The sequence below is a fragment of the Indicator indicator genome, chromosome 4, assembly GCF_027791375.1.
Source record: "Indicator indicator isolate 239-I01 chromosome 4, UM_Iind_1.1, whole genome shotgun sequence".
NCBI classification, from domain to species: domain Eukaryota; kingdom Metazoa; phylum Chordata; class Aves; order Piciformes; family Indicatoridae; genus Indicator; species Indicator indicator.
The window spans coordinates 7,878,461-7,894,685 of record NC_072013.1 but is presented as its reverse complement, the minus strand read 5'-3'; the positions used below and the strand labels follow the sequence as shown (position 1 = coordinate 7,894,685).

Genomic DNA, 16,225 nt, shown 5'->3' with positions numbered 1-16,225 from the left:
AAATTAAAATTAATTACAATTAAGCACTTCCATTCTGTAGTTACTCAGCCATGTAGAATCACTCCTAGATAGCAGTTTTAATTGGAACGTTTGATTTCTCTACTGACACCAAAGCCACTCTGCCCCTAGATTAAGATACTGCGATGCAGAAACTCATGTGCAGCTAACAGGTGTAAAGCAAGGACAAGACAAAAAGATCTCTTAACAAATGGATATTTTTTTTATTAGAAAATAAGAGTTAGACTTGCACCAGAGGCTTCTTTGTGGTCAGAATGCCCTTCTCAAACAGGAGCATGGCTAGAGAAATCTTGTCCTCCAAGGTTTCACATGGAAGGGTATCCACACGTATGTGGTTTGGATAGGAAGACAGAAGAAGTTCAATACAGTCTGTATGCTCAGGATCTATCTCAAAGAACTTGGGTTCTTCCTTGTGATATACTCTAGAATTTTCTGTCGTGTAATACAGCATCACACCTGCTTCTTCATTACACAATCTAACAATGCCATGGCGGAGGAGACGCACCTCCGTGTCCTTTGTTATTGGTATACTGACATTGCAGGGGCCTCCATCTTGCCACCGGGCTGGGAAGCCATACACACTCAGTGACTTCTCATTCTGTGTAAGCACTGGGGGAAGACAGTCATGAAGAAATGACTTGGCTCTCTGATCCACAGCAGCATCAATGGGTGCATAGTCAACAAGTTTCTTTATCAGGCTCTGCACCTTCTCCATAAAGGCTGTTCGGCAAGCATCAACTGTGTCTGAGTTGGCGACCCCCATGTACCTCAGGTAGTCCATGGGAAGCCCTTGCCGATACTCCACATCCTCCTCCAGGGCCATTTGCAGGGCAGCTGGGAGAAGCTTCTCCAGGAGGTCTCCCCAGGAGTTCCTCTGGTAGGAGGACACTGTGATATGGAGCGAGTGCACATCAGGGAGACAGTCTCCCTGATGGATAAAGCCACGGGGAAAGTACAGCAGGTCTCCAGCCTCCAGCACCGTCTCCAGCATGGGCTCACCGAGCTCAGCCTGGGTGAGGTTTGCGCTGGAGAATTGGGGCAGCACCTCGGTGTCTCTCCGGGGTCTGTAGACACGCCAGTGTTTCTTCCCTTCTAGCTGCAGCACGAAGGCCTCGATGTCATCGTAGTGGGGTGCAAAGCCCTGCGTCCCTGGGGGCGTGAGGTATGTGTTGGCCCCCGCCATACTGCCGAAGTGCTCCTGCAGGATGGAGAGGAAGTGCCAGACGGTGGGGGAGAAGGCCTGGGGGCAGAGCAGCCGCAGGGAACAGCCATTTTGGTAGAAATCCCAGACGACGGCGGGCAGGGCCCGACCGGACGGATTGTGCGTCTCCCGCACCCCCTCGGCGTAGCTGGTCACGTCTAGGTGGGTACCAAAATGCACCTCGCTGTCCCGCAAGGCAGCGTCGAAGTCGGCCGTAGAGAAGAGCCCCGCGTAGTAGCCGGGATCACCCCGCCGCACCAGAAGTGGTTCGCGCTCCCAGTGCCGCCCTAGGAACTCCCCCGGCGGCACCGGGGCCACCAGCCACCGGAACAGCTCGGCCGCCCGCTGCCGGCTGTCCTCCAGCCGCCCCAGTTGCCGTAGCAGCCCCACCACGCCGCTGCCTGCTACCGCCGGCCGCGGGCCGCCCGGACTCGCCGCAGGGCCGCCGTGCCCCTTCGCTTTAGGGCTTCCGGCCGCCTCCTTAGCCTGCTCCACGCGGCCCGGGGGAGCAGCGGCGCTCGACGGTGGCTGCGGCGGGGCCTCCGGCTCCGGGCCGCGCCTCGGCCGGGCCGCGACCCGCTCCACGCGGCCGAGGGACGCAGTGGCACTCGGCGGTGGCTGCCGCAGGGCCTGCGGCTCCGGGGCGACTCTTCCCGGGGCGACGCGTCTCGGCCGCGCCTTTGCCCGCTTACCCCTCGCGGGCAACGACGTCCCGCGGCGGCAGCGCCGCCGCTCCAGCCGCTGGGCCCCCGCCACCTGGCGGTACGCCAAGAGCGCGGAGAGCCGCCGCCGCGGATGCTCCTCCGACCCGCCCGCCGCCATGGCTCCTCGCCCCGCCCCGGCAGGCCGCTTCCGCCTTGTCGTGTTGGGTGCTCCCAGAAGCACCCCCGGTCACGGGCGTTCCGGGAAAATCGGGCTCGCGGGAGGGAGTTTTAATGTGTGCTCGATGTCTTATGCCTTATCACCATGTTCTCTCAAAATGCTCCAGGGTTATGTCCTTCCCCGGCCCCATAAAAGGAACGGTGAAGCGATTCCACTAATGTAAATGGATCTGTTCCCTGACTGGGAAGCTTTGCCCTGTAAGTAGGTGCAGGAAAGGTTCTTTCCAAAGGTGTACTACAAGAGTAAGGTACGCCTTCGACAGCATGCGATCACTTTGCAGCCTAATGTGGCAAGATGAGGTAAGACCTATTTCACAACGTTCTGTTGCACAAGGAATAGAAACTCAAGTGGGATGGAGCCAGTTCTGGTGTTCCATCCCTACTCCCCTTCCCTGTGCATCTAATGGACATGCCAAGTGAAGGACTGTGTCCTCTCAAAGAATCTCAAAACTGAAAAGGCTGTCATGTCAAGTAGTGCTGTCAAATACACCAACTGGTTTGCTGCATAGGCCATGGTGTACAGGGCCTAGCGTACAAAGCCAAAAAGCACATTTTCACTGCTTCTAACTTTACCATTGTCAGGGCTTCACCCCAGATCTATGTTTCAATTTTACCATAATTCAGGAGCAGAAATCATTAGTTAGGCCTAATGAGGTAAGTCAGCTGTTAAGTCTTAATTCTAGAACAGATGCAGATATCGTAAACCCGTAAGGATTTTTTAATTGCCTTAAAAGCCCACAAATCAGCCTTGCATCCCATCATTGGCTATAAGCAGCACAGGCCCGTTTTGTCTACATATACAGTAACAGCTCTTCTCATTGCGGAGATATTTTTCTGGCAGAGTTCTGCTGGCACAGGGTTTGCAGCCAAAGCTGTGGGAAGGGCAACAGCAGTACAAGATTGTCCGGTTTGTACCGTGATGTTTTTAGCTAAAGGAGCCGGATTTTATTCCTGTGTAGGCAGAACTTTACCTTCCACTTAACGTCTTGAACGTTTTGGGTTTTGCCAGCAGGTGGCAGAAGCCGATCAGGACTCTGCAACCAGCGGTGGGGAAACACTCAATGGGAGTAGGGGACACTGCATCTTCATTGCGAGACTGGCGTGGATGGGGTTGAAAACGAGAGAGAAGTGCAAGCAGGCTGTGCGTGCATGTATGCGCAGGCTGGAAGAGAAGGGTAGGGTGAACTCTCTATTTCAATCCATTCTTTGTCTTCCCAAGGTTAAGCCCTGCTTACCAGAATAATCTTATCAGCTGAAACCGTTTCAACAGAACTGGGGCCTTAACAAAACTGGGATGCAGGCGCTTTGAAATATACTAGAAGTTAGGCTATTGTGTGCTTTAATTACACGTGTGCATGGCTAAATGGGCTTGGGAGGGGGAAGGCCTTTGAAAAATCTGGGCGTCTGGGTTGTTATTTGTGTTTCTGTTTGATTTAGTGGAGTGCAACTGATCCTTCTGAGAAGAAGCTGTGCACTGTACACAGAGCCTGACCTGAGTTACACCAGAATGTAATGACTAAAGCAAAGCTATTCTGGATGTTTACCAGTACGGTGGGTTCAAAGTCTCAGTCGAGGGCTCTGATCTTCACAGGGATGTCACTTTCTACTGCCCAGAGACAGATGATTGACACTGGATTTTGTTTTGATGTATAACAAAGTGCTAGAGTGAAGGACACAGTGGAAAATAATGGTGGTGAAACCTCTATAACAATAAAATGTTTCTTTTGACAATTTAGGCTTTCTAATAGTAAATGCTTTCAAGAATAAAGAATGTTGCTATTTTTCTGCGTGACACACAAAAGGGTTTTGACCTAAGGCAAAAAGAGGGGAGCTTCAGTATCACTTACAGAGTACTCAGATGGTTGTCTAGGAATAGCCACAAGGTCTACATGCTGTTTTCATTCATTGTCCAATATTTCAAGGGAATTTGTTGTAAAGAAAGAACAGTGTCACATGCAGCTCTTTAAATAAACAAAAGGAAAGTAGCACAGATCTCCAAGTGATTAGATGGTCCCCAGCTGCTGCTCACATAGACAGAGTAGCAGCTGGAGACTCAATTAAATTTCTTAATTAGAATTTAGCACAAAGTAACTTAGATTTTTTTGAGTGTATAAAGCTGTGTTGGCAAGAGCCACATGTGTTTTATTTAAGAGAGCATTAAAAATGTGGTGACTACAACTTACAACAGAGCTGCAAGTGACCTCAGAAGAAATAAGTAAATGGCACCTCAAAGAGGTGCAGGGTTCATTTGATACTTTATCCTTATGCCATTCTCTGTTCAAATAATACAAATCTCAAGTTTAAGAAGCAGTTTAGTTAAGACCTGATCCTGCAAAGCTTCGCTGCTGTGTGGAAAGAGCAAAATCCTTTGCAGTTCTCTGCATAGTGGGTACTCAATTGTTCACCACCATGCAAAATGCCCAGTACTTTTTCTGTGTTCCTGACAAATCATTGGTGTAAACCAGTCACTTTTAGAAAGTTAAACTCAGTTTAATCCTTTTTCTCATTATTACTTTGCTGGCAACCTTGCTTTTGCACTGTCAGTTTTGTTCTCATGCCAAAAGCAATACTCAGTAAGGAAAAAGCACATTTCAAGTCTTCACTAACTGGTTTCCTCAGATGAGTAGTTTTCTCTTATGCCTAGTGGCATCCAGTATGTCATCACTGTAAGGACTCTGGGCTGGATTGTGAAGACCATTCCTTGTTGTGAAAGCTATAAAGTTCACTGCCAGATAACAAGACTGAAAGCTAATTCAGGAACTGTTTCTCAAGAGCTATCCTCTGCCCTCCCTCATCACAGTGAATGCACTCACTCACTGAAGCATCTCTTGGCAGACATTTTGGCCTCTCTCCAGCTGTTCCTCTCTTCTCAAGGATTTTTTTTATTCAGTGACTGGTTGCATTCTTTAATCCTGGTTATCTTGTATATAGAGCCCCACTGAGAAAAGCATCCTTCCTTGCTATGGAACAGTCCAATTAAAATAAATTTATGAAAATAATAGTTACAAGGTCCAGTCCTTCCTGTGAAAATATCTTTTTGGAGGGATGTGGAAGCAGAGACATTTTCTCTTGACCAGTGTGACCCTAAAACACATACTTAGCAAGTTAAAGCTGAATTTACATAACTTATTTGAGTAGGACCCTTGACTGAGCTTACTCGCCCCCTTGATTAGGGCATGTGTACTTTGAAGGCATTTGGAAATAATTTTATGAGGGTTTTGTCCTCTCAATAGATACCATCTAGCATTTGGTAGCACTGAGCAGATAGCATTTGCAGTGACTCTTTGTAAGCAGTGACTAGACACAAAGCAGCAGACTCTAAGACTTCAGTCTTGTTGCTTTTCAGTGGAAGGAGAGGAGTAAATACCCATGAGATGAAAATCTTCATCCTAAAATGAAAGGAAAGAATGAAGTTTTTGCCCCATAGGATTAATCACTTCTAGACAATAAAGATAAAAGGTATAGTCAAACTGTTCCTGCATTCATCATGAATCTTGTGTTAGAGAACACTCTTGTGATATGCCCAGGCCATGGCTCTTGACAAGCTGTTAGGATGATGCTTCTCCATGGAAAAAAATATTTTATATGATTCTTGCTATTCGTATCCTTTCTATATTAATGATGGCAACTGCATAGCTTTGCTCCTTAGGTGTTTTTATGCCCACTATTTCAACACAAACATAAAGCTATGCTAAGATATAGCAGCACCATTCAACATTTGCTGCTCCCCTTTCTCCTTTTCAGAAGCCTTGCAACAGCCTTTACCTTTTATTCCTGTAAAAGCTGCCTAAACTGACATTTTTCTGACGTACTCTGAAATTGCTTGCTCACCTCTGACGCAGTGTTACAGAGATGGAAATATTGTGCAAACAGGATGTCTTGGTTTAGCAACCATATTGTTCAGATCTGCTGAGGGTATGACAGGAGAAAGCCTGTGTGGTGCTTATTTGCTTCCTGTAGATTTGTAATTGTTGCTAGACAATATGGCACCTTCTAGAAAGATTTTTTCAGTGCTCATCCACCAGCCCCTACTGTTTTACATGAATTGTCAAAAAGATGGAATTCCTCTTGGGTGAGCACAGTTACAGCAGCACAAAATGCTTATGTTGTAGCATTTTTACTTGTATGGCTTGTTCCTAGAAGGGATGATATTATGGTGTGATTAGACAAGGGAGATTTAATCACTGACATTGCTTTAGGTAGCCAATAGGGGAGAATGATGTTAAGCCTCTGGGTATATGCAGAGAGAATATGGAGTTTGCATTATCATGAGTGCATGTGTAATACACTCCCTGGTCCTTAGGGGACAATGTACTTATCCTGCTGTCCCACTGAGACCAGGAAAGTTCTCGACTAGAGATCCTTGCACCACTGACACAAGTGGCCATGACAGGAACAGCCAAATCCATTAATCCTACATCTTACACGCAGAGCCCTGCTCTCAGTCTTAAAGAAAAGGTGGAAAGGGGGAAAACAGATTTGGTTTCTAGGGAGTGCTATGAAGTTTCTCCTAATTTTTTCTTATCCATATGGATTATAGCACTTTGAATCCTTGCTTCTAATATCAGGCCTTGGAGAATTTCCCCCCACGCTTGCCTTGCGTGGAAACTCTCTGTGGGAAGACTGAATACACAGAACGTGACTTGGACCCACAGCACTGTGAATGTGCAGTTTGCTCTGTTAGATGCTCAGCTTGTTCAGCCAGGTGACCTCTAGGGTCATCTTTCTTTCCTTTCACACCACAGCCCCCTTTCCCTTTGGTCACCAATGACTATATGGGGAGATCAAGTTAGGGGGAGATGCAGACAGCAATCAGAGGAGTGTTAATGGCAACAAATCAATTTAACTAATAAATATTTGTAAAAGTTATATATAACTGGAACATACATTAGAATTTTATTTACAATAGTATGTCCTGCTGTTTTCCATGCCAGCCCTCAAATAAGTTTCATTTGGAAGTACACCATCTTTGTAGCACAAGAATTCTTCCTTAGAACTTCAGGTTTAGGGCACCATGTTTTACAAATTTTTTTGTCAGAAATCCAGAGACTGTGAATAAGATGAGGAATGCAATATTTTAAGAGCTGTGCCAGGTCAGGAATGTTTTCACAAAATCAGAAGAAAATTCAGGACTTGTAGCAATGTCCTGTCTGCTAGTCATTTGGAACACATTTGCCTTAAACATAGCTGTGTTGTGCTGCTGGATGAGAGCAGCAGTCTGCAAATAGTTGAGATGTAGTTGTGAGGGAAGGCAGCTCTCTGCTTTGGTTTTGCTTTCCAAGCAAAGGGCTATGCAAAAAGACGTAAGGGGGTAAAAATAGTTAACTTCTTAGTTTAATTTGTGAAAAGGCATGATTTGGGGGTCAGAGCATCAGTCTGAAATTCAGACTGGTCAGTGTTACGTGCATACTTCTGCCTGAGCACCTCCTGTGTGAACTTGGTAAATTACTTTTGCACACAATGTTCTGAAATTCCCACTCATTTCAGTTGCTTTATGTTCTGGCAGTTTGCCAGTTAACATTAAGACTCATGTTCTTTGTTGTTGTTTCTTTGCTTGATTCAGAAACAAAGAGGAATACTGGGGATGGTGCATGCAGGGAGAAGATAATGATGCAAAGAAACCTCATGTAATCTTTGCATTTCAATTTCCTGAGGCGGCTGGTTTTTCTTTTTCCTTTTTTCTTTTCTTTTTTTTTTTTTCTTTAGTGCTGAATGCTCAAAGAACTGTTCTGGCTTGCCTTTGGAATGAAATAGCTGCTTCAAAGTCTGGTAAGAGGAGGCAGCTGTTGGAAATATGCATTCTGGATAATGTGTTCAGGCCAAGCCCTGTAATCTCAAGTCTCACGGATGCTGCACACAGAGGATTCCCCTGAGTAACTTCCCTTTGAAGCGCAGTCTCCCTGCTGAATTCAGTACCTGGTACTGCCTCTGCTTTGAAAATTGAGGCACGCTTGTGTTTCTTGGGATGGAGAAGGGAAATCTAGGAGCGTTTTGGATCTCAGAAAGTTCCAATCATGGAGGTTAACGTGTAGCAGAGGAGCCTGCTTACATTTTCCCTGGCCTCCAGCTGATGGAGGACATTACGTACGCAGTTCCTGGAGCTCTGGCTTTATCAGCACATTTCACTGCAACCCCTGGGGAAGGCCTCAGTTAACACACGCGGTTTATTGGGGGGAAACCGAGGTGGCACTGGGCCCTGTGGCTGGGCCTGAGGCAGCCATCCTCCCTCCTCATCGTGCCGCTACTGCTGCAAGCCCACGCCCGGGTGGCTGTCTCTTCTGCGAGGGGATCTCCCCACTTGGGAAGAAGTCCCTATAGTGGCAGGGCTGGTGGCAAGTTTTGGGCAAACGTCTGCCTCCGAGCTCTCCCTCCCGGCAGGTGCACGCGCGGAGCCCACCTTCTTGCCCAGACACCCAGCTCCTCAAACTCTCAGAGCCGCGGAGAGGAAAACCCCCAAAGCAGGGCGACCTGCCCGCCCATAAGCCGCCTCGCCACTGTGAGGCGACAAGACCAACGGCAGAACCAGACCAGAAGCTGGCAGCCGACCTTCCCGTGGAAGGTACATTCTCACTTAGCACATCAGAGGGACAGCGGTCGGAGCGTCTCCGGCAGCTAGGCAGACAGTAAGTCTCTGCTCTAATCTCCTCCAGGGGCGCTGGCCCTGCAGCCCGGGTAACAACCATCCTCCTCTTCACCGCGCTACGCAGCCTAACCCTGAGTGGGGAGGCGGGTCCATTACCACAGCTGGCACCTCTGAGAGCCTATCCTGGCACTCTGCTCCGATCGCTTCAACCAATCAGAGGCGGCGACAAAAGAGTGGGGGCGCCAAAGCCCCGGCGTGAATAAAACACCCGGGGCCCGTGGGCGGAGCGGGGCGGTGTCGGGATCTTGACGAGCAGCTACTCGCGGCAATCCAAAGGCCCAGTGATTGGGGTGGGTAGCCAATGGGCCATCGAGATGGGCGTGGTGCGCGGGGGGGGCGGGAGCAGCTGCCTGAGGGGCGGGGAGGGGGAAGCAGCGGCGGTCGCGGCGCTGCTCGTCGGCGACGGGAGGCAGAAGAGGCGCCGGAGGGAGGAGGCTCTGTAGCAGGTGAGCGCGGCTGGGCCGTGGTGCGGGGTAAGATCTTTGCCGTGGCAGGCGGGGACTGGGGTCGTGGGTGGGTGTGGTAGAGGAGTACGAGCCCCGTGGGGTGCGGTGGGATCTGGGCGCGGGAGGGGGGCGTACCGGAGGCAGGGGAAGCTGCCGGTGGGGGGGAGGGGGCAGGCGGGCGGTGGTGCCCCGGGAGAGAGCGTTCGAGGGTCTTGGGAGAGGTGGGGGTGCCCTCCGGTCCTCGCCCGGGGAGGCAGTGAGGTGGGCCCCAGCGTGATCCCCGGGCTGGGGTGGGGGCCCGGCGCAGGTGGAGTCCAAGGGGCTAAGGCCCTGCGAGCTACGCCGAGACGCCGCCCCAGGGAAGCGACCCCTCGGGGCGCTGCCGTTTCCTGGTCTTCTTCCTCTGGGGCTGCTTGTGCCTGCGGTCTCTTCTAGGCCTTGAATCCCAGCCAGGTTTCCGTCAGAGGGTCCCTCCTGTGCGGTCGCTCCCGATTTGTGCGCGGCGCTTTGTATCGTCTCCCGCTCGTGCGTGCGGCCGCGGGAGCAAGCGGGGGGCGCCGGGGCTCCGGGAAGTTCGGGCTTCCCCGAGATCCTCCGCCTCCTCTCCCTGGGGCCACTGTGAAGTTTGGGAGACATGGGGAGGCTGTGAGGCGGGGGCGCTGATGACCTAGCCCTGCAGCTGGAACTGCAGGGGTAAGGGCCCTCGTGAACAGCGGAACACGTCTCTTTTTTTCCCGGTTCGTGGCTTCGCCGGTCACTTTCTGCGTGTGCAGCAGCTCCCACAAGCTGCACAAAGGAACGGGCGGCCGGGTCCGGCGAGACACAGGAGGGGTTGACAAGCAACAGTGTGCGAGGTGGCGGCCGCGGGCGAGCATTACTTCCCTTGGCTTGCGGTGGGTAGGGAAGGGTTAAAGCGCAGCTTCTGTGCGGAATGCGCCGAACTCCTTTTATTGCACTTATGAGCAGTCTTCAAGAATGAAATGATGCATCTCTCACAGGAGAGCTAATGTCTTGCAGCAGCTCCTCTCTACAACTCCTTCCGTCCAGTAGATTTATGTAACATGCTCATTAATGGCTTATGAAATGATAAGGGAGCTTTTGGGTCTGATTTCTGTTAGCTACTGTGTTTTCAAGGTTGTTGTCAACGTTTTTTAATTCATCTGTCTGGAGTAGGCAATAACTTGTAACCGTTAATGAGGCCTGATTGTATGGCTTAGGGGGGTTTGTTTTGGTTTGGTTTGTTGTTGTGTTGTATTTTTGATCTTCCTACCTTTCCAGATAGGCTTCCGAGAGAGATTGGGTAAAATGGACGGCACAGTCGTTCCGTTTGGCTACAGTATTACTCTAGGTATGGCTTGCAGGAAAAAGTGTAAATATTTAAATGGATTTCTGACTCATCAGTTCTATTTGACTTATTGATCTATGGTTACTGCTAAAATGGTCTTTATGATTATGCAGAAGTTAATAGTTACCGTAGAGAAACAATATTGTTTTTCTGCTCCTCAGTGTGTGTTTTCCATTTCTTCATCTCTTGGCAGTTCTTTGTGGAAACGCTGTGTTGCTTTTTTCTTAGCCAATATCTTACAGAAGAAATAAAAAATAATGTGAGTAAAGTCCCCAAAAAAATGAATTTCAGATGTGGTCATTCTTGCCTGTGATTCTTAAACTGTTTTGATAGCCTGAGTTATTATACAATAAACTCTTTAATCTGTTATTGAATAAGGTGTTGGCTTTAAGCCTCAGTGAAAACTCTGATTTACGGAACTTTAACCATAACACATCAAAGATTATTTTTTCCGAAAGTATACATATGAAATGCAATTCAAATCAGCCATTTAAATCCTTATTAGCAGAAAAATCTATTTTTCAGCCTGGGAATTACTTTCTTGCATTTATTACTTCTCTTAAATGTGTGGAAACAAGGTGCATATAAACTAGGCAGAGTAGACAAGTTTGTTTATCTTCCCACTGTGGTGTTGTGAAATTCTCTGGTTTTGTATTAGTAGCTGACAGCATTATGCATTTAGGAAGAAAAACAAGCTAACAAGCCATGCTGGGCTCTTAAAACTTAGACTTCCAAGTATTACATTTTGTAGTTTGATACAGCTGCTTGGTGTCAGAATGATCTGTAAGTACTTTTCTTTCCTGCCATAATGACTGAGCTTGGTTTTAAATTAATGTGAAATCATGGCCTTAGTCTTGCTTTTGGAGTTTATGTGGATTAGTGAACATCTATTAACATTATAGACACTTGCTCAGTCCAGAGATCTCAGTTTTATTAGGTGACATTAGCATGGATTTCCTTCCTTTTTATATAGAATACCAAGCATAAACTTGATCAAGCTAAGACTTAACACATCCTCTATGGTCGTGTTATTGCATTACCACCACAGCAGCTTTGAGTTCTCTGACAATGTTTTCACCAAAAGGAGCTGTTTTTCTCTGTTAGTACTCCTTTGCTGATCCAGCTGAAAAGGGTAGTACAGAAAAATGTTGGGCTTTAGTTGGATCAACTGCCTCAACTGGCTGACTTCACAGCTATGGAAATGTTATTTATTGCTCACATTGGAGGAGGAGGCTGTAACCACTTTTTCTGAAGCAACTCTATTTTAGTTTCGCTTATGCTTGTCAAGAAACTTGGCAGCTTCAACTGGGGCTGTGGTGGTCCTGACTTCTCCTTGGCTGTGCATCTTTCCCTGCTGGCAAGGAAGCCTTCGTGGCTGTGAGTTAAGCAGAGTCAGGGAGTCAATCAGGTTGGTAGTGAATAGGTTTTTTTGCTTTGTTGAATTTTGGCTGCATCACTTGTGAACTGGCTGACCATCCAGCTCCAAGGGGTGGGAGTGGTACTTCCTTTTGAAGTGAATGAGATAAGGAATGGGAGATGGAGCCATAGTAGCTCTGTTGTAAATTTCCTTGAGCTTTTATGGAACCATACCTTTCCATCAATGTGATCTGAATTAACTGAGACTTACAGCAAACTGTTTTAAGCTGACTTGGCTGATAAAGCCTCAAATAAATTGCAGAGTGTTCTTCCATTTTTCTCAGCTGGCATGTTGATATAGGTGGTAGCAGCCATGAGGGGAGGATGAGGAGCTAGAGGTGGGCTAAGCACAGTAACCTCAGACTGACACAACTGTGCCTGGAAGAGGAGTTATTCTCATCTTATCACAGGATCTATCAAATGCTTGTTTTGATGTTCTTTACAGTGTATAGTTAAAACAGATATTGCATCAGAAAGAGGAAAACTTTCATAACAAGCAAGTTCAGGAAGATTGTATTACTGTGCAATGGGTCTGGTTTTTGTGTTGTGTTAGGTTTTGTTTTTGTTTGTGGGTTTTTTGGTGGTTTTATTGAATGAGACTCGCAAGCATTAATAGACTGCCATCAGTCTAGAAGAATAAATGGCATCACCTTATGTTTCATCCAGAGTCTTTCACGTGTGTTTTTAGGAGATACCTCTGCTAAAGTTTGTTTACCATTTGTTCTTACCAAATATTTTTTGGTAGAGTCCTGGTGTTATGTAGTTATCAGATGTGATGGCTTACGGATGTTTTTGGATAGTAGTTTATATGTCTTCTGTTTCTGAAGAATTGTGGCTAAAAGTCTGTCAGGACAAATTATTTGTGTGAGAAATTGGCTGAAAGAGGAATAGGGATGCCAAACACAAAGGTGCTCTTGAGGAAAATGTGAAACCATTCATTTCAGAGTGTGGGGGTCAGAAATAAGTTCTTGGCTACTCTTTATTGCTGAATCTGTAGGATTTTTGAGATTTTGCTGGTAGGTTTTGATACTGAAGCCAGAAGCAGTTATTATTAGCCTTCTAAGTGAAATAGTAGTTTCAAATACAGTGTATTAAGACTTGGACCAAACTGTCTGGAGTTTCTTCTGGTTACCTTGCCTTTTCTAGGAAACAACAAATGTGGAACTTCCCGGTGAATTGCATTGCAAACAGTACTCTTTCATCTTTAGGTATACCCAGAACATTTACTAATCAGAACTGCTTTCTGTAGGTACATCCTTGGTCTTTGGTGTGGGCTTCTTCACATGCCACAGCTCTGGGAACTACAGGCACTTCTGAGGCTCTAAAAAATTTGTTGTACTTGGCCAGACCCATTCTTACTGTCTGCAAACTGTTTTGATCGAGATGTGACTGCTTTTAACCACTTAATTTTTCTAGGGGAAAAAACCTCCAAACCTTAAAGGTCTCTCTTCCCTTCTAGTGTTGTTTAAACTTGATTAATGCAATTCTATCCTGTATCAAGTCTAGACTCTCCACAGTGAACTGAATTTAGACTGCTGAAGAAGCTTCCATCTACCAGGACTAGATATATCTTGATTTTTTTCCAAGGCTGTCAGTTTGTTGATGGGCACCACTGGGGCTGTAACTACCAAACTCTCTTAGTTACTCAGTTTGTCTTTGCAAGTGAATGTTTGGTGACTGTTAAATACTTGCATCTTTAGTTAGCTGATATCTTTGTGTGCTGACTTAAGATTTTGAGTGAGGATAGGCTGCTTTCAGAGGCATTGATTCATCAACTGTTGAAGTAAAAATCTGTGGAGACATGGGGACAGAGGAATGACATGAATAGAAACTTGGTTTGTAACTAAGAGAGAGTGGGTCTACCTTCTGTTTATAATGGTAAAAGTGTTGGATTTTTATTTTTACGTGGTTATGCATAGCATGAAGGAAAAGCAAGTATGTTCCTTCTTTCTAGTGTGTTTAACAGTAATTAAATCCTATTCATGGATGTTTTTTCCCTGAAATTTGGTAGCACTAGACCAGTTTCTATGAAGCAAATAGCCAAATACCATAGTCCTGTGAAACTAATATTTGTTTCTTGGTCAAAGTAATAACCTAAATTCTGTGGAAAATAACAAGTGGCTACTTTTTCTTATTAAAAGACAACTGATACCAATTTGATTTGTGTGGATCTCTGTAACAGGTTGTGGCTGGCTCATGTCTTGGCAGTGAGATAAATGAATTTTGCAGCCTTTTTCCCTGCTTTACTAATATGCCTTTGTAAAATATATACTTTTTTTAAAAGGCTGTCTGTTTTATTGTCAAAGTCTGATTAACATGATCTTTCTGCCGACTTTTTCATTTACATGACTAAGATGTGATGCTGTTTCCAAAAATCCCATGAGGATGGTAGGGGCAGGCTTCCTGCATGTGCTCTACCTTGTAGTCCTGATAAATTGCAGAGACTGTGGTTGCAATGGGCATCACTTGCATCCCAACCCCCCTAGCCCAGCCTGAAAACACTGTGTGAGAGAATTAGAGTGTCTGGTTTAGGGTCTTGGGTAGCCCAGGTTTTGTGGGATTCAGTGGTTGTGATACTGGCTTTGCTTTTTGTATTTTAGCAGATATTTACTGATAATAGTGGCTTTTGGGCCTGCCTTTCCTTTTCCTCCCTCCCAGTGAATTATTGGTAGTCTAGTTTATAGTTAGAAATAATTGTGATTGCTCTCACTAGCAAGCCTTGAACATGATCACAGGTTAATTTAATATTAAGTGTTCAGTTTTGCATATGTCTGTAATTTTGGTGTTTCTGCATAGGTTACAGGGTCTACATGAAGAGTCTCTCTTGCATAACATGCGCTTTCTTCAGCTGGATTTGCATGGGGTGGCTTCGACAGCGTCATGACATTTGTAAACATTTATTTATACATTGAAATTTCTTGTTCTTTCTTTAAATTTCATGAATGTTTCCTGGAAGCAGTTGGTTAGGTTGAAGCGCCTCTCAGTTGTACCATGCATGGCTTTTTCTAGCTAAAGAAAGCAGCCTGTAAAAAGCTATTTGGTCTTTGAGCAATTGGGCAGCCCTGCATATTTTTCTTAGCTTGGTAGCAGAAAGCCAGCCTTCTGCACGGGAGTGAGCGGCTGCAATGCAGTCGGCCTGTATCTTTTATTGCCAGAATATTTATTGGAAGCTTTTATAAAACAATTTTTTGGGGTCTGTTTGGTGTTTTTTTTTTTTTTGTTTTTTTTTTTCCCCTTTAATCTATCTTGGATTTACTGTAAGCAGTTGGCAGATGGAAGAGAGTCCCTGAATGCTCTCTTGAACTCTCTGGGTGTGTTTTTGATGAGTGTATTGTGCTAATATTGAATATGGATTGTTTATCTGTTTGTCTGCAACGGTGTCATGTGGCTTATTTTTTCTTTTCTTCAGGCTTTATTTTGTCTGTGCAAATGGTGACCCTCTAGCTTAGAAGGCCTGGAGACTGTTCCACCAGTCTATAATGAGTGGGATGATAACTGAGTTAAGTAATTTCTGTTCTGCCTTCAGGAACAGCACAGTGCTGCATCAATATAATTTTTAGGTTCTTAGCCTTTTTACCAACCTGAATACTTTGTGCCTTGGGTTTTCATAAGGAGTACTCAAAGTCTGTGAGAATTGTCTTCCAAATAAGATCACTATTATTTCTCCCTCAATACCACAATACAAATGTTCCTAGTTGTTCAAAGGCATTGAAAAAAAGCTTGTAAGAGTGGCTTGAACAAACTTGAACATCCAAAATGGATAAGTAGTTCTTTGCTGTCTAGTGAGGTAGGTAGGGTACACTGCTTTAAAGAAGTGTGTGCATGGTACTATTTGAAAGTTGTCTTCACTTCCCAAAGTACAGAATTTGTGCCACAGAAATGGCCTTTATTGACTCGTGTGACATAATACGGTTTCACATCTACTACTTCACGTTTGTTTGCGGTCAGTTATTCTGTGTAATAAACTCTTGCTTTGGACATAATTTACTTTGTACGCAAGAGTATGTTCTTAAGGTAGTCACATCCACATAGTGCTCAGTATCTTACCCGTGCGTGGACCAGGAATCTAACTGGAACTAGTAAAAGTCAACACTGTCTGCCTACAGTATTTGTTAGCTTTGAATGAAGGACCCAATCTTCCAGATCTGAGTAAACAATATTCATCATTCAAGTGGGGAAAAAAATGAATGGCTCTAACACATAATAATTTAACAACTATTAAATTACTCTTCTAGTCCTGTGGATTTAGTTCTTCTGAGGCAGGCAGTGCTGAGG

The 16,225-nt window shown here is 45.8% G+C and overlaps 2 protein-coding genes across 4 annotated transcripts in view; one reads left to right on the top strand and one right to left on the bottom strand.

Annotated features, from left to right (window-relative positions):
- Positions 1-238: 238 nt before the first annotated feature.
- RIOX1 (ribosomal oxygenase 1) lies at positions 239-2,041 on the bottom strand. The gene is made up of 2 exons (XM_054400603.1): positions 1,867-2,041; positions 239-1,776 (listed from the first exon to the last, which is right to left on the bottom strand). Exons 1-2 carry the CDS (start codon positions 2,039-2,041, stop codon positions 239-241), a joined length of 1,713 nt encoding a protein of 570 aa, XP_054256578.1.
- Positions 2,042-9,154: 7,113 nt separating this feature from the next.
- NUMB (NUMB endocytic adaptor protein) overlaps positions 9,155-16,225 on the top strand; it is a 96,061-nt gene continuing 88,990 nt past the window's right edge. For all 3 annotated transcript variants that reach the window (XM_054400031.1, XM_054400032.1, XM_054400030.1), the window contains exon 1: positions 9,155-9,189. The gene's annotated coding sequence lies outside the window, so the exon portion shown is untranslated. The remainder of the gene's footprint in view (positions 9,190-16,225) is intronic.

What these genes read in the sequence shown, in the direction of transcription:
- RIOX1 (XM_054400603.1), bottom strand. Translation starts at nt 2,041, where the DNA reads ATGGCGGCGGGCGGGTCGGAGGAGCATCCGCGGCGGCGGCTCTCCGCG. An exon ending in ACGCGTCGCCCCGGGAAGAG is followed by an intron (nt 1,777 to 1,866) that starts TCGCCCCGGAGC and finishes CCCGGCCGAGGC; the next exon opens with GCGGCCCGGAGCCGGAGGCC.